The sequence below is a fragment of the Lathyrus oleraceus genome, chromosome 7, assembly GCF_024323335.1.
Source record: "Lathyrus oleraceus cultivar Zhongwan6 chromosome 7, CAAS_Psat_ZW6_1.0, whole genome shotgun sequence".
Lineage (NCBI taxonomy): Eukaryota > Viridiplantae > Streptophyta > Magnoliopsida > Fabales > Fabaceae > Lathyrus > Lathyrus oleraceus.
In genome coordinates this window covers 83,691,095-83,708,846 of record NC_066585.1, presented here as the reverse complement: position 1 = coordinate 83,708,846, position 17,752 = coordinate 83,691,095, and the positions used below count along the sequence as shown (strand labels likewise).

General features: G+C 31.3%; 1 protein-coding gene and 1 non-coding gene across 4 annotated transcripts; one reads left to right on the top strand and one right to left on the bottom strand.

Moving 5' to 3' along the window:
• The first annotated feature begins 2,047 nt into the window (after positions 1-2,047).
• Positions 2,048-2,131, top strand: TRNAM-CAU (transfer RNA methionine (anticodon CAU)). The gene is given in 2 exon segments: positions 2,048-2,085; positions 2,096-2,131. It is a non-coding gene; the product is annotated as a tRNA-Met (tRNA).
• A 227-nt stretch (positions 2,132-2,358) lies between these two features.
• Positions 2,359-5,757, bottom strand: LOC127101386 (filament-like plant protein). Of its 3 annotated transcripts, XM_051038775.1 has the most exons (6): positions 5,548-5,687; positions 5,216-5,305; positions 4,817-4,970; positions 4,392-4,596; positions 2,977-4,286; positions 2,359-2,879 (listed from the first exon to the last, which is right to left on the bottom strand). In XM_051038775.1, exons 3-6 carry the CDS (start codon positions 4,925-4,927, stop codon positions 2,562-2,564), a joined length of 1,944 nt encoding a protein of 647 aa, XP_050894732.1. In that variant the 5' UTR covers positions 4,928-4,970; positions 5,216-5,305; positions 5,548-5,687; the 3' UTR covers positions 2,359-2,561. The 3 variants fall into 3 exon arrangements, with proteins under 3 accessions (XP_050894732.1, XP_050894731.1, XP_050894733.1); XM_051038774.1 differs by lacking the exon at positions 5,216-5,305 and having other exon boundaries at positions 5,548-5,757; XM_051038776.1 differs by lacking the exons at positions 5,216-5,305; positions 5,548-5,687 and having other exon boundaries at positions 4,817-5,196.
• Between the last annotated feature and the right edge of the window lie 11,995 nt (positions 5,758-17,752).

Below are 17,752 nucleotides of genomic sequence, written 5' to 3'. Positions count from 1 at the left end.
CGACGCATCATTCACACCAATGTCTCCCTTCAATCGTCCTGGTCGCCCTCCCACAACTCAAACACAACCCAACTACTCTGACATGGGTCATGAACTCAGTTATGGCGGTACCCCTTTGATGCATACACAAGACTACACTGATTTGTCTGACTATCTGAGACAATTTCCTGCAGTTGGTGGTGATGTTCCTGGGCCCTCAGATACCCAAACACCTTGGGTGAATCATTAACATGGGTTAGGGCCACGAGTTCGGGTAGCTAGGGGATGTGGGATCAGAGGCCGGTTAGGTGATCCCCGTCATCAACGTTAGTCTTTTTTGTGTAAACGGGTATTAATATTAATATAAATTGGTCCGATTTTAACTTTGTCTATCATGTAGAATATTTTTTTAAAAAAATTACAAAACACACACAGGTGTCAACCTAATTGGCGCCTCCCTTAAAACTTAACACATAGGCGCCAATTGGATTGACAACACAAGGAGCACTAACCAATCCAATTGGCGCATTCTCTATAAGTTTAAGAGTAGGCGCCAATTGGTTTGGCGCCTCCTCTAAAAAGTGGGATAGATTGAGATTTTTTTTGAAATCAGGGTTATTTTGAGATTTTTTTTTAAAATCAGGGGTATTTGAGTAAAAAATTCGCATTATGATTCCTAATAAAAAGAATATAAACAAATAATAGAAGAAGAAAAACTTAATAATATAATAAATTGATAAAATAGTAAAATTCAAAAATATTAACCAACTTAATCTCATGCTGAAATTCTTCATCCATGACATTAGGATGATTCATGTAAAAATCCTTTTTCTATAGCATGTTGATTCCTAATACCAAAAATATAATTCAACAACAGAAAAGGTGGATAAATTATAACTTTCTATTAATGACTAATTGTTATAGAGATTTTTTAATTTAAATTAATTAATTAATTAAATTGATTTTTATTAATTAATTATTAATAGAAAAAAAATTAATGGTAGAGATGGTCGGTAGAAAATAGGAAATAAAATCTAAAAAATCATGGAAGTTATTTTAATTTATTAATCATTCAATTTTGGTACCAAAATAAAAAAGTATATAAATAAATGAAAAAGAAAAAAGAAATCTAAAAAATCGTGAAGTTATTTTAATTTATTAATTATTCAATATACCAAAATAAAAAATAATAATAATTTATTAATTATCCAATTTTTGTACCAAAATAACAAAAACAAATCTAATAAATAAATGAAAAGGAAAAAGTAAATCTAAAAAATCGTTAATTTATTAAAAAATAAATCTAAAAAAGCGTGAAAGTTATTTTATTTATTATTTATCCAATTTTGGTACCAAAATAAAAAACAAATATTATATATAAATGAAAAGGAAAAAGTCAATCTACAAAATCGTTGAAGTTATTTTTATTAATTAATTATTCAATTTTGATACCAAAATAATAAATAAATAAATAAGTAAGGAAGTTACAAAATATCCTAAAATAAGCAAATAAATGAAAGTATATACTTATTCAATTTTGATACCAAAATAAAAAATATAATAAATAAATTGGATAAAGTTACAAAAATACCCTCAATTTTGGCATAAAAAATTGTTATAAAATAAAACAACTTTAATATATAATTGATTCAAATCTCTTTATATAAAAAAAAGTTATAGACATCAATTTATTCCCTTTTGAAATAATAAATTCTTTTAATTATACAATTTTATCTTTCATTTTTTTTCATTTTTATTAGATTTTAAAAATAAATATATTTCCCATTCGAATGCACAAATATCATACTAGTTTATAAAGAACCCAAATTATGTGACATCATTAGCAATTGTGCAAGTTACTTATGAACACATATTGGCCACGTTACACATGTTGCTCCAAGAATCACGCACACATGGAGACTTGTGGGACTTTTTAGATGCTGTGGCTGGACTGGGGCCATAACAACTAACACAAGGCTTCAATTCAAACACACACAAACCTCTTTTTTTCTTCCTATTGCTTCAAATAATTAAATAGATTACATAAGGTTTAAAATTTATCATCAATGGGGTGGTGGCGCAGTTGGCTAGCGCGTAGGTCTCATAGCTAAGAGTTATCCTGAGGTCGAGAGTTCGAGCCTCTCTCACCCCAAAACTTTTATTTTTCATTTTTTTTCTTCCACCATTAACATGTTCCAAACCGAACAAGACTAAGGTCAATTATGTTTTTCTGCTTTTTAGTTCAAAACATCTTTGTATGATGAGTACAAATAATTTCCCCTCGAATCTAGGGATGATAATTGATACCTACCTACTACTAGTTGTTAAATTATTGAAAGTATACACCAAGAGAGCCACTACCAAACGGTAGATACCACGTTTTAGAATTTGGACTTTTTATGTATACTTTTGTTTTGTAACCATTTCAATATTCCTCAAAGTTCAAACATTGCTATTTATGAAGATACATAACTTTGGATTCAATTCATACACTTTAAATCCAAAGCTGATAAGAATGAACAAAACCAAAATTTACAACTCAGCCTTATCATCTTTTCTCCACCTTCTTTTCACACAAATTTTCAACGAATCTTGCTCACACTTTTGCTTCTTGGTATCAACTTACCGAAACCATTACGGCTTTTCTCATTAGTAGTAATAGATGAGTTTAATGAATCTCTTTTAGACAAACTCAAATCACTGTGATTTAGTTTCAATTGTTCAACTCCATTTTGAGGAACTTGTGTAATAATAACTTCAGAAGTTAACTCCATAGGTTTGTTGTCTGAATCGAGTAGAAAATCCTCCAAGGTTGCAAGCGAGTTTAACTGCTTTCCGAGAGATGCAATGGTTTTTTGACACTCAAGAAACTTACTAGTGGCCAATGCAAGTTCTTTATCCTGAAAATAAAAGATGATATGTCTTTTATATGGAAAAATATAAATTGAATAACGCAATATGATTAATCAACGTAGTGAATGTAATTGGCGAATTTACCTGTTTTGACTTCAAATTGCGATTAACATTTTCCTTGTGCAAATTCTTGGCGTCTTGATGAACTTGAGCTTCGTGCTTCATTTTTGAAAGCTCGTCTTCCAACTTCCTGCTCTTGATCGAATTCTCAGCAGACAAAGCTCGCTCGTTCTGAATCTCTTCCTCCAACGAATGGACTTTTGAAATCAGTTCTTTTACCTCGGTTTGAGCAAGTTTGAGTTTTGACTCAACTATCTCCTTCTTGGTCTTGGTTTCTTTGAGTTCTTCATATGCTTCTTGATTAGACTTGTTCGCTAGAGCTAACTGAGTTTGAAGCTCTTCTACCTTTAACTCTGCCGCCCTTATCCGACTCTCTGATGTCTCGAGCTGCATTTGGCACTCGGCTAAACTCATCTCTACCTCGAGTTTATCTGCCTCCATTTTCTCCAGCTTCTTTTCCAACTCGGCATTCTTTTGTGTCATAGCTTCCACTTCGGCTTCTATTGTACCCTGACCAACAATAGATTGATCTGATCCTAGTCCTTCCTTAGCATAATGGCTTCCGCTTTCTGTATCAGGCAACGCAGCAAGCCTTTCCATCTCAAGGAAATCATCCATGAGATTTATCCCAGTTGAAGTCGCGATATGATTTTTTCCGGTAGTCTTTTTATTCTTGAATTGATCAAGCTCATTAATCAAAGCAGATGAACACGAGTCAGAACAGCTCGGTTCATATTCATTCATCTCTCCGCCATCTGACACACTATCTGTGAAAGACTCGATATAAACGGAAGACGCAGTCCAAGACCTGCTGTCATTCACGTTAAATGTTTTACGAGTCATGGCTCTCAGTCTACGGCACTCGGCTTCAAGCTTAGCAACCTTCTTGATGCTCTCCAAATGCTGCTTACTAGCTGTTTCGGCAGCTTGGGCACTCAAATCTCTCTCTGCAATCCTGAATTCTAGTTCCTCAAGTCGAGATTGTAGCTCAAGCTGAAGACTCAAATTCTCCTTCTCCATAGCCTCGAGTCTCCTGTGAAGATCGGAACGAATAGATGCAGCAGCATCTGTTTTTGATGTTTGAAGTTGAGCCTCAAGTTCAGCAACTTTCCTCTCGAGTTCGAATCTTCTAGAGTCCAAGTCATGAGAGTTATTCGCAACAGTTTCATGGATCTTTTCCTCTTGCACTTCTCTAGCTTGGCGAAGCTGCCTCATACATTCTTTGAGTGCTCCATCAAGGTGACTAACTCGGTCTTCCAGACCCGAGTTCTTATGCCTCGCAGCATCAAGTTGTTGTTTTAAAGACGACACTTCATTTTCAGCCTTCTCCCAGCCTAAATAAAACGAAAATCACATATATATTTTCAAATAATTTGAGTTAAACTTCCCTAAAACATGAAGAATCTGAGATTTAAGCATCTGGTCCAAACAGTAAATACCTTCAACCGCTTCTTCAGCGACTTTAGAATGCTGCTTTACCAAGTCTTCTTTGGCACTAATATCTAGCAGAGCTGCGGCTAATTCGTTTGTAAGAGTCTTCATGTCAATAACTCCTTCTTTATATTTCTTCGGTGTACTAACTTCTTCATTTGGTGCAACCTTCGATGTGACCTCCGGTGATAGAGTAGCTTGGCTTGGATACACCTTCACAGTTACAACACGGAAAAAAAACACAGACTCATCACATAAACGTGGAAAATACATTATAACAAAACCCTGAATACTTAAAAAAGGAACACGACGGTGAAAAACGTGTACACCGAGCAATGACTATTGTTTTCGTGATTCCTAGATGTTTACAAACAATCTAACATAGCAATCAAAAATGAGGAAAACAGCGTAAATTAAATTACTGATATATCACCTGATCATCAGAAAATCTTTCTGAGAGAGACGATACTGATCCTGAACTCTCCGTTTCGCCTGGACTTTTCTCCGACGACTTCCTCCGCCACAACCAACTCCTCCGGTCCATCAGCAACACAACCGAAAACCACCACCACTCAAAATGATTTCACCTACAAAATCATCAAATCAAGACAGAAACTCATAACTACTCAATCAAAGAAAACCAACACTACAATCAAATCAAGTACCAAATCTCAATCATCAAAATGAAAACAAAAAAAAGAAGAAGAACAACAACAAAACAAGGGAAAAACAGGAATGAATCAAATATAAAATAAAATAATCAGAAGGTGGTGTTAGTTATGAACTTTGCTTAGAATCCAATTCAATTGAATTGATTTTCATATCTATCTACCTCCATTTTACACAAGTAGTGAAGCTTCCCAAATAAGGATAGTCCTTTGAATAAAGATCACCCTCACTCTTTATTGTTATTAATATCATCCTACGTCAAAAGCAAAATTAAAAATAACAATAAAAATTGAAATCTTCAATTGCTTTTACTTTACACACAAAATTGTAACAACTTAACACCTACCATAACCACATCAATACTAACAATTTTAGTAAATAATTTCCAAAAAAAAAAAAATTAAGTGAAATCATAGAGAGAGAGAGTAACCTAGTTCAAGTTCAATTTCAATTGAAAGTGACAGGAGTGAGAATATGATAAAATAGTACTAGTACCTTACTTTCCGGTGTATGAAAAATGCATTGCAGAGAACGAAAACGAAGATCGGAGAATGTTATGTCAGAGGAATTTTTCAGAGAGTTCAAAGAAACAGCATCGGAACATTCATAATTTATAATTCATAATTCATAATAAATAATAATAATAATAATAATAATAATAATAATAATAATAATAATAATAATAATAATAATAATAAAATAAAAATAATAATATGTGTGTGAGAAAAAGAAGAGAGAGAGATGAGGATAGCATGCGTAGGACCATGTGCGGAAAAAACTAAAAAAGACAACGAAAAAGTGCGATGTTAATAATAATATTAATGTATTTGTTTTTACTTTGCAGAGATTTGGTGGTGATAATTAACGTTGAGAGAGACCGTGGTTGTTTGTTTCTATGTTTTTCAAATGAAGTGTGCGTTATTCCCGCCCATTGGTTCTGGATTTTCGTTACATAAAAACAGTAATAAAATGTTTTTATTCCTTTTCTTAATATATGTTGGTGCTTTGTCTTCTTCAACCAAATTACATGAATTTGTATTTTGGATGTATTCTTCAATTAGGTTTGGTTCACTTTTTTTCTTATTTTTTTAGATGAAAGGTCGATGGTTACTAAGTTTTGATAAGAGTTTTAATTATTGTAAATCATTTCTTAATGTTGTTGCGATAATATTGAGATTTGCTTTTAGTATTTAATGGACATATTCCCTACACCCACACTATGTGACTTATTTTAGAACCTCTCTAGAAAAAAGTAATTTTAGAAAAATAATTTTAAGTGTTTTTGTTTTTAAACAAAACAGGGGTCCCAAAAAGACAAAAAAAATTATATTTCTTTTAATAATATGATTTATTATAACATCTTGTGAAAATTAAAATTATTTTTAGAATTCCAAAATACATTTTTGAATGCATATCTCATGCACATATAACTCATTTATAAACTAATAGGTCACAAAACACTTAGGACCTGTTTGATTCCTTTTTAAAAACAGTTTTTTAATTTTTGAAAATTGAAAAACTAAAAACTCATTTGATAAATAGTTTTTAAAAAAATGGTTTTGAAAACTGTTTTTATTTTTTAGTTTTAAAAACTAAAAAATCAAAACTAGTAAAAGTTGTTTTACTTTTGAATTTTTAAAACAAAAAAACTGAAAACACATGAAAAATTTATAAATTTTTATTATTAATAGTAATTACGTTGATTTGTTAAATATAAATTTGCAATAGAAAATATGTTTTTGTTATACTCATATACGTAAGATAATTATTTGCATCGGAAAAACTCAACAAATAAAAAATATTACGTTTGCACAAGAGAACACATTTTAATTGATCGGATATTTTCATGTTTATAACATGTACATTATATATTTATCTACTTTTTATTTTTTAATAAAATTTAATTATCATTCTTTTATGTATTCATTATGTGATTGTTTATATTTTTACATGAACATTCCGTGAAATTACATTCAAAAATATTTAACTTATAGAAAACAAATGAAAATTTATAAATTTGTAAGATAATAATTTGTAAATTTTATCTCTTTTAAGAAAATGATATGATTGGAATAAAATTAATTTGCAAATAATATTTTACAATAAATTAAAATAAATTATAAAGAGATTAATGGAGATGTACTGATTTAGTAAAAAAAAATTACACGATCACTCAATAAAAATATATCATCTTGCTATATCATATAAATAATTTTAAAAAATAAATAATATGATTTAGTGGGATATAATCGTTATTGATCGAAAGTGTAAAATTAATTTACATTATCAAAGTATCATCCATTTTCTCAATTGCAAAATAATTGTTTAAAATTTTAAATTAAAAAAATAAATTAGTTTAATTAATTACTGAAATAATTTTATACTTTTTTTAACAACTCTTTAATATATATAATATTTTATTATTTATTTATAATCACACTATTTCTAAAAGTAAAAATCAAACAATACTTATTAGTTTTTAAAAACAAATCAACCAAACAAGTTTTTTCTTTTATTATCTCAAAACTAGTTTTACAAAATAAAGCTTCCAAATAAATTTTTATTTTGTTTTCATCCTAAAAACAATTCTTAAAACTAATTTATAAAACAGTTTTTAAAAACAAAAAGTTGAAATTGAATCAAACAAGCCCTTAGATTCACCTTTTTTTTTCTTGTTTGTTATTTCTGATTTTGAAAATGTTGATATAGTATATTTTAATTATAATAAATTTAGATTAAGAGGGAAACATCTCATATAAAGATTAGAAAACCAATTGAAATGACCCCAAAATTTATGTGACAAATAATAAAATAGAACAAAAACTTGAATATATAAACAAAATTAAAAACTATCAAGAATATCTATAATGTGATTACAAAATGGACAATTTCCCTTACTAAGCATAAGCTCCTTTGAACACATCCTACAAAAACTATGACCAGAAGCTTCAATAGGAGAACCCTTAACCATGCAAATACAACAATTTTGTTCCAAAGCATATCCTTGCGGTTTCGAAAATATTTTTCTGAACACACTACGAAAATGTATTTTCGAATTAAATTTAGTCATAAAATTGAGGTGTGACTGAAAAACAAATGAGTAATATACGTATGAGATACGTCCGGAGATGCATATTTGAATTTTGATACATTTTTATATTTTCATGTTATTCCACTAAATAAGGTGTGATAAGAAATATCTATTTTTGAACGAAAGAGAGCCTAAGCCTAAAGATAGAACAAAAAAGTTATGATTTTAAATTTTATAACTTCTTATATATACCTTGATATCAAATATCAAATTTAATATATTAATTTAGGTTTTGTAAAATCAAATTAAATCAATTCAATCGTTTAATTATTTAATATTATTATGATGGTCATATATATATATATATATAACTTAAGGATACATTACTAATTTTTTTAATGTGGAGGGTTTAGGCCCAAACAGAAGAGTTACATACAAGTTTGTCTCCTAACAAAAAACAATTTAAATTAATACCAAAACATTATACAATCAACTTGGACATTCATCATACACAATGTAGTTGTTTGTTATCATGCTCCCTTGTTTTGCTATAGTATCTGCACAACGATTGGCTTCCCTGTATATGTGCTTTATACACAAATCTGAAATGTTTATTCCTACTTGTCGAATTCTTCTAACCAGATTTAAACATGATTCTTGTGAATATCTTCAACCGCAAATTTGTTATCAACTTGCACAATAAGTTAATCGTAACCTTTGTCCCTAGCCATTTTCTGTCCTACCAAAACGACCTAAAGTTCAGCTATGTGCCTGCTACACTTGCCTATATTCTTGAAGAATCCTCGTAACGAGTTGCTCTCATTGTCTCGAAACACTCCCCCACAAACCGCCTCTTTCCTTCCTTGCACATCCCCCATCAGAGTTCAAGCAAATCCAGTCCACTTCAGGAGGCCTCTATTTGACTTGAATATCAACAATATGATTTCTTCAGACTTTATTTTGCATGCTAATGTTTTTGTTATACATCTTAACATTTTCTTGAATTGAATGAACCAAATTATGTGGCGTGACATAAGTTGGTAGTACCATATGATGTGACATGCAGTGGCCCGAATTTCCTACCAATCAGCCTTATCAATACTTTGATTATACCTCATGTTTATCTCCAACCAATCATCCAACTCAACATTAAAGAAAACTTGCTTGTTAGCATTGCTTACTAGTTATAGCCAGACTTGCTTGGCTATTTTACAATCTCTCAAAGCATGGATTATTGTTTCCACCTGCTCGACATATTCATCACATAAATTGTCTCTAAATTTTAACTGGTTTGAATACCTGTTAGTTTTGAGGCCATTTTGGTTTATCATCTAGATGAAGCTTTTAATTCTCTCAGGCACCTGCAGATTTCATATAGCTTTCCAAAGGTTTTCCTTATCATCCATGTGAGTATTATTGATTTTATAAAAAACACTAGAGATTGAGAAAGCTTCATTTACTCACCCCCCCCCCCCCCCCCCCCCCATAATATAGGTATTCTCTTCCACACCACTCATGTTTGGTGGTGGGATAACTTTGATTTTGTCTAACACATTGTGGTTGAAGTTGTTCTTTAGCAAGCCTCAATTCTAGCTCCATTCTTCAGTGACTAAGTCTGCTACACTATTTTTTATATCTCCGACACCATTCTGATGAAGCGTCACCTCATGGAGTTTCAAGCCAGGTTTCACCCACGCATCATCCCAAGCTCTAATGTTATTACCTTTTCTCACTTCCCAAAAAGACATCTCAACAAGCATAGGTCAAATACTAATCAATTATTTCCTAAGACTATAATCGTTTGGTTTGGCATTAATATCTTTGCTCCTTTGCCTCTGAGTTATATATTTTCTCCTCATAACTTTGCACCAAAGATTTCTCCCCCATATTCTTATTGCCAACCAAAATTAGCTAAGCAAGCCTTATTCATTACTATAAAATTCCTCATTCCCAATCCTCCTTGATTCTTTGCTTTTGAGAGTTCACTCCATCTAACTGTATGAAGGTTTATGGTGTCCTCACTATCACCCCATATAAATTCCCTTTGACATCTTTGCAACTATTTGAGAGAAATTTTTGGCACAACCGTATTCATCATGGTGTAAGTAGGCAATGTTTCTAACACCGATTTTGCAAGTGTCACTCTTGCTAAAAAGAGAGTTGATTACCTTTAGTAGTTTATATTTACCCATGTAATAAATAACTTATTATAAGTTAGAATTAAATGATATGACAAATGGATGGGGTAGCTCAACTAGATGTGTGTAAACCTCTGATATAGAGTTAAATCTTTGGAGACAATATTTATTTATATTTATGTATTAATGTAAATAAATTGTTGATATTTATAACTCAAAATGTTTTAAATCTAAAATAAAATATGGTAGAAATTCAAATATTTTTTTAATTTCCATAAACCTTTTGAGACAATTGATCTAGTTAATAATAGTTCACAATTCAAGTGTCATATTGATTTAATTTATCTTTTATAAAGATTTATTAAAATATGAAAGTGTATTAAATTCAATAAATAATTTCAATAAATCTCATTCATTAATATTAATAAAAAATCTTTTTATAAAATAAATCATATTTATAACAAAGTTAATGATGTTTTCTTATACACATGATAAAGTTACTTAAACTATACATAAATTCAGAAATCGCAAAGCAATCATATTTCATGCATGTTAGAGGAAATTCTATCTTATACCCTGTAGCGGTGAACATTTTGAGATTAAGCTATTGATTAACTTAACTCACAAAGCAAGAGTCGTCACCGTACTTTTATTGTTTCCAAAGGAAAAAGAAAAAAGTATGAACGAAACCCGAAGAAGTTTTAAGACAAAAACTAATAAAAAGAGAACTAGGGTCCGATGGTTAGTTATGCAAAGAGAATGTATTATCACTCTAAACATCCATGATACTCCATGGGAACCTCTTTGAAAATGTGCATTTTGGTTTAAAAATAAGTATTGTTTGCAAAAGATTGGAGAGATGGGAAAAGAAATATTTTTTATGATTTTTGTGTTTGCCAAGACCTTTTGAAGTCTCGTGTCCACGTACCAACAAAGTGTAATGGATGATCAAAACTTCGTAGTTCGTGGTAAAAATAACAAAGATGTTTATTTCGATTCATTTTAAGGAAAAAGACATTTGGTCATTTTAAGAAGAATACTCAACTAGTCATCCACAAATATGAGAATTTTGCATCATCATGAGAAGGGCTCCAACTTGGCTAAGGATCAGCAAGTATGTCACTAACTCTCTTATATGGAAACGAATTGTCATCAATACTATGGAGATAGGAGAATTATATCTCAACTATGGAAATGACTTATGTCTAAACTCTGAGAAAAGTTTTAAAAGGAAAAATGCACAAAGGGCACAAAATGATTTGGGTGAATTATGCATTTTTTAAGTCTTTTGAACTTGGTATCAATATGCTTAAGATGAATTTACATTTATTTTAAAAAAAAAGTTTTGAAAATTTCTTGACAAGAGTCAAGGTTTGTTGAGAAAGTGGTTCAAGTTAGAAAACAAGAAGTTTTTGAAAAAGCGAGAAGATTTTGAAAATTAAAGAAAGGGAGGAGAATAAGATACTATCCTAGAGCATAAAGTAAAAGCTATAGAGGAAAGATATAACCAAGTAATATCAAGTTTTATGACATAAGTCAAGCAAGAATTCTGTCATTTGGATTAAGCCTTAAGCAAGCCAGAATAAGTAAATAATAATTCATGTATCAGATGAAACCAAAGTAGCTCAACCCAGTCTCCAAAGGAAGTCCAAATTCAAAGGTACCAGATGGATTCCAAGGTCTCAAATCACAAGTCTCAAAGCAAATGTCAAGATCCTAATTCTAAGTCCATAACTCCACAATGATGTCAAGGATAGTAACCACAAGTCCATGAATCAGGATAACCAAGTTTCTTTTTTAGTTTTTTTTCTTATTAGTGTTTTCTTTACAAAGATATGAAAGTAAAGTCCAAATGGACATTGAACAAATGATATAATCACAAACAATATGATATGAAATGTTAAACATAAAATATAAAGTAAATGACATAAAGTAAAAGAGCATGAAGTAAATGACTTGGAAATAAAAGTTAATATAAGTAAAAATGTTAGTAAATGGGGTTAGAAAGCAAAAATGATAGAAGTTTTGGTCATTTTTTGGAGAAATCTCAACTATTCACCCACAAGAATGAAAATATGAACCTATGCATCATTTATGAGAAGGGTTCCAACTTGGATAAAACCAACAAGTATGTCACTAGCTCTCACAAATGAAAAGGGAGCAATATTTTTACACAATATCATGAGGAGTGGGAGACTTACAATCTCACTTATAAAAATGTCTTTTCTTTTGGGATAAATTTAGCTCTATGTTAAGCAATCGTAATTAAACTTATGTAGATGTCACAACTATCTGAGGTCAGTCAATAGTAATGTTAGTGTTAATACATGTTAGAGAAATGATATGTAAATCATCTTCCTAAATTCATGCCACACATAAAAAATTGGATGATCAAGCACAAAAGCTAGAAGGATGGTCCATTACTTCAATCCACACTTCATGACACTTAAGAAAAACTTATGCGTCAATCTAAAGTACCTTAAATGATCCATGATCACTTAGAAGGTAGATTTGAAATGATGAAAGTTCATTAAGTACCAATCCACACATCATGAACAAGATGGACACAAACCATCAAATTGATCAAAGGGAAAAGAAGGACATGAAGAAGAAGGAGACGAGAGAAGTCACACCCAAATTGGATCAAAATTTTGATCAAGTCATCATTAAAATCAATCATCCATTTGGTGGATTAGGGTTTTCACCCCATCAACACCCAAGATCCATCGAGTTTGATGAGACTTGAAGTCCAAACCATCATGATCCAAGGCCAACAAAAGTTCACAAAGGTCACCTAAATGTAAAATATAATTAAATGAAATAAAATACACCATAGGTATTTTTTAAATGAATTTTAAAATAGAAATAAAATGAAAAATCCATAAAGTCCTTCAAAACACCAAATAAATGGCTAGTAAAATTAGGGAAGGTTGAAAATAAAATAAGAAGCATGTAATAAATTTTCCAAAATTTTAAAATGCAGAAAAGTATTTTTAAACCAATTAAAATAAAGGAGAAAAGAGAAAATTCATGAAAAATAGAAAATCAATGAAATAAAATGTGAAAAAATTAAACATCAGATGAAAAAAAATAAAAGAGAATTTTAGAGATTATTTTGGGATTTTTTGGATGAAAAATGAAATTACTATGAATTTTATAAGAAAAAGCAATTAAAAATAATAAAATAAAAATAATTAAAATCAGAAAAAATACGGAGCGTTGGATCACGCCTAATTAATTAACGTGGCAAATCCAACACTCCACATGTTAGGATGCACGATGGAACACGCTGCAAGTAATACACAAAATCAAATTCAAATCCAACCAATTAGAACACGTTGTTCCTCTAACGTGTCTGGCCAAACTCAGACAGCCTAGAAAAAACTCTGGTCGTCTTCTCCAGTGAACTCTCATCAGAGCTTCATCGTTTGGTAAACTCAGAACACGAGACCACTACCATTGTGATCATATTCTCATCCCAAGTTCAACCTCATGATCCAAATTCATTTATATAAATTGAGGAAAGGGAATTTCAGAGAAGTTTCAGAAACAAAATAAAATGATGAAAACGATCAATCAACACCAAATAAGTTAGGGGAAAGCATCAGAGAGTGAAAGACTACATTATGGTAACTTGTTTGAGTTCAAATGATGCTCAAAGCTATCTTGTCTAGATGGTGATCAGAAGTTGATGAAGCTTGATCTGGTTAGAGCACTTTAGAAGGTCTCAGGGCTTGGGAATTGTTGCAAAAGTTTCAGAGGATGTCGAAGATGCTAATGGAATCAAGAAATTGGATTGAAACAAGCTGAAACGAAAAACACGATAGTTGAATTTTCTGGAAAAATTTCAAGTTGCAGTAGGGATTTCTTGGCTCTCAAAAGTTTAGAAATGAATGCATTAGCTTCCTCTATTTATAGGGAATGTGATTGGATCCAAATATGTGTGAAATGATGCAAAATTCGTGCAAAACAAATTTGATTTGAATGTGAGAAAAGTGTGATTTGAAACCCATCAAAACTCAGTCAAATGATGTGTTTTAAGGGCCAATTAACTTCTAGAGACTTCTTTAAACATGTTTAGGTCCAAAACACATGCTAATTTGACTTGGAATTAAGATTAGTGAAGCTCAAAATTCGGGCAATGGTAATTTCTTCAGTTACAAGTCACCATTCTTTTTGATCCCATTCTTTTTGCAATGTATTGACATCATAGTAAAGATTACAATGTGCCAAGAAAGTTTGAATTTGGATGTTTGAGCATAAAGTTATGTCATGTTGAAGTTGGCATGAAAAACTGATCACATAACTTCAAAAAATTTGAGTGTTTCATGGTTGAAAATAACCTGTAATGTTCCAGTGAATTCCATGGTCTTCCAAGCATAATTTGACCTTGATCATTGAAGAAAACTTGTAGAGGGTATCACAAATGACATTGTGCAAAAATAATCAACCTAAAATGTTGAAATTTGAAGAATTTATGATCTTTGAAATTTGGGGAAAAGCCACTTGAAAATAGGTCAAATATCACTAAGTCCACAAATGACCTATAATGTCTCCAAACTTTTGATGATCCTCCAAGCATAATTGGATCTTGTCATGTAAAGAGAAGTTGTAGAGTATGTTTATAAGAGTCATATTCAAAAATAAGCATTCAAAAATGTTGAGAATTGAAGGAGTTGTGATTCTTGTAACTGTGACCTCAAATATTGACTTTTTGGTCAAACCACTTGGAACAAGCTTATGTACTTGGACTTTCCTTGCATTTCAAAGCACATGGGTGATCATATGAACTCAAAATAATGTGTCCTTGATTTCCTTTTGATTAAATTTCCCAAATCTTGAAGTTGCTTGTTGAAGAAGGCATGGAAATAAACTCATAAACCTTTGACTTTCCTTGAGAAGTAAGCTACAAAACTTTGAGATGCTCTTGATTGAAAAGCCCTATATTGCAACATAAACTTAAGGAAAATAAAAACATATTTTTTATTTTTTGATTAGTGGTTAGATAAGCAATTAATCATGTAAACACAAAGGTAAAACACCAACAAAGAGGTGCTTGATGATCCCTACAAAAAGCAAATCCAAAGGTGGATAGGGGGAAGGACCAAGATATGACCTTGTTTGTGTGCAATGACGCAAATGAGATGTGGGATATTAGGGTTAAAAATTAGGGTATGGCATACCCCAACAATTATTTCTCAGTCATATAATTTATACACTTTGACAAAAAATACCCATGTATAGATACTTTAAGTTTGTAAATCTGTCATTCTCCCTCTTTCCATTTTGAAGACATATGGTCCATGTAGAAAAAGTTTGAGAGAATTTGAGAAATTTGAGTATTATAACTCTTTCGTTCAAGTAATTAAATCCATTACTACTCCTAGAATCTTTACCATAAGTTGTTTGATCCACAAAAAACTCCCAATTTTTTTTTCTCTAAGTTGTCTGATCCATAAAAAAACTCCCAGAACTCTTGCCTTGAAGTTATATGATACACAAAAAACACCTTGAAACTCTTATCTTCAAGTTATCCGATCCATACATGTACACCTAGAGAAATTACAAATAGGCTATCTGGTCTTAGTTCTACAATGTTAACCCATCAGAAAACATGAAGTCAAGACATCTAGTTCACATGTTTTCCGTCATCTGATGTCTTTGGGTCATGTTGTCTTGTATTTTTTTTTGTAAAGTTGTTTAAAACTATTTTTTGAATTAGTGTCAATGTGTCGAGCACATGAAAATAGAGTTATTTCTCGTGGAGGCATAGGACGTGGAGCTTAAGCGGTGATGTATGTACAGGAATAACATGTAGGTGCTTTTGAGGAGCGGTTGCTTCAGTGCCCTTGAGGGTCATATGACACGTATTTTCTCGTACAGTACGAGCAACATGTTACTTTTCATTTATGATAAGAAGATGTAAGTAAATATCAGGAAGTTGAATAATCTTTAATTTTAATTATTATTATAATTTATATTATATTTAAAATTATTTTTAGGAAAGAGTTCCTAAGAAAGAACTAAAGGTTGCGGGATATGGAAGTAAGTTGTTATAGTGGGTTCCACTATATCTATCTAGTGTGAGTCATAGCTGGTTGGATGGATTTGGTTTATCTTTACTATATAGGACCATTTTGGGTGTGATTGGCCAAACCGTAGTTTCAACATTTCCAGAGAGGTGACATCTAGAGACATCGTCCTTTCATATGTCATTTGGTGAGATGAATATTACTCTGAACGATGTTTCTTGTCTACTTCACCTTCCAATCAGAGGTGACTTCTGGTATCCCCCACCGGGTATCACTAAAAAAAGTGTTGTATCTCTGGTTGTTGACCTATTGAGAATGATTATATAGGAGACAACACAAGAGGTTCGTACCTGTATGGGTCTATATTATAAGCTAGAATGTATGAACATTTTATTTATGTGTGATCGAACTAATGATCGATTTGACTGTGCTTCCAGAGCCTATATGATTATGCTAGTTAGTTTTACTATATTTACCGACAAGACTTTTACTCTTTTAGAGGCAAGATATCTAGCACTACTTAGGAATATATCAGGATGTGATAGATATAGTTGGCGCACAACTGCATTGACCATGTTATACAAATACTTATGATATGTTTCTATGTTTACATGCCAGTGATAAGTGGTTTTTGCATCGTATTTCTATCATTTTCTCCTAGTATTTTATCATATTTTATTCGGTTTACTTTCAATTACCATGTTTTATACTTTGGTTTGCATGTTCTTCCTAATTTTAGGGTCTAATGAGCATTCAGGACAAAGAGGTATCAAAGACAAGCAAAACAAAGCAAAATGAAAAAAAGACGAATTTTCTCCATAGTAAAATAAGGGGCTGCTATCGCCACCCGTATCAGCAAAAACCCTAGGTGCCTCCCTTTGAAGCTTCTCAGTACAAAATTCAGAAACCTATTATGGCCATTTATCGCAACTTCTACGGGCCATAGCAGGGAGGCGAGAGAAATTTGACTTGTTTCTATATTTAGACTGATTCTCTTTTATTGTGGCTCTTAGGTAGGGCTGGAAATGAGTCGAGTCGAGTCGAACCCGTCGTCAGCTCGACTCGACTCGATAAGAATTGGTTTAGCTCGAAACTCGACTCGAGTTCGACACGAACTTTTTTTAAAGCTCGAACTCGACTCGTTTTAAGTTCTTGAACAACTCGATTCAACTCGTTAGGTTCAGTTCATTAGGTTCAGTTTGTTTACTTCACGGACTAAAAAGTCATTTTTTAAAGTTTAAATTTTTTTATTATATTTGACATTTTAAATTATTCGTTTTAAAGGGAAAATATTATAACAAAATAAAGCTTTCAAGAGATAAATTTAAAAGTCTAATTCAAAAACTATTCTTTTTGAGTTTAAATTTGTCTCAAAAACTATTACAAATATAATAAAATAGTACAACAAAAACTATTAGAAATTGATACATTCCCATCACAAAATGATTATTCAACTTCAATCTTCATTACACCAACTGTCAACTGATTTACTGTCTTAT

What these genes read in the sequence shown, in the direction of transcription:
- LOC127101386 (XM_051038774.1), bottom strand. Translation starts at nt 4,927, where the DNA reads ATGGACCGGAGGAGTTGGTTGTGGCGGAGGAAGTCGTCGGAGAAAAGT. An exon ending in AAAGATTTTCTGATGATCAG is followed by an intron (nt 4,597 to 4,816) that starts GTGATATATCAG and finishes GTAACTGTGAAG; the next exon opens with GTGTATCCAAGCCAAGCTAC. An exon ending in GCAATTTGAAGTCAAAACAG is followed by an intron (nt 2,880 to 2,976) that starts GTAAATTCGCCA and finishes TTTTATTTTCAG; the next exon opens with GATAAAGAACTTGCATTGGC.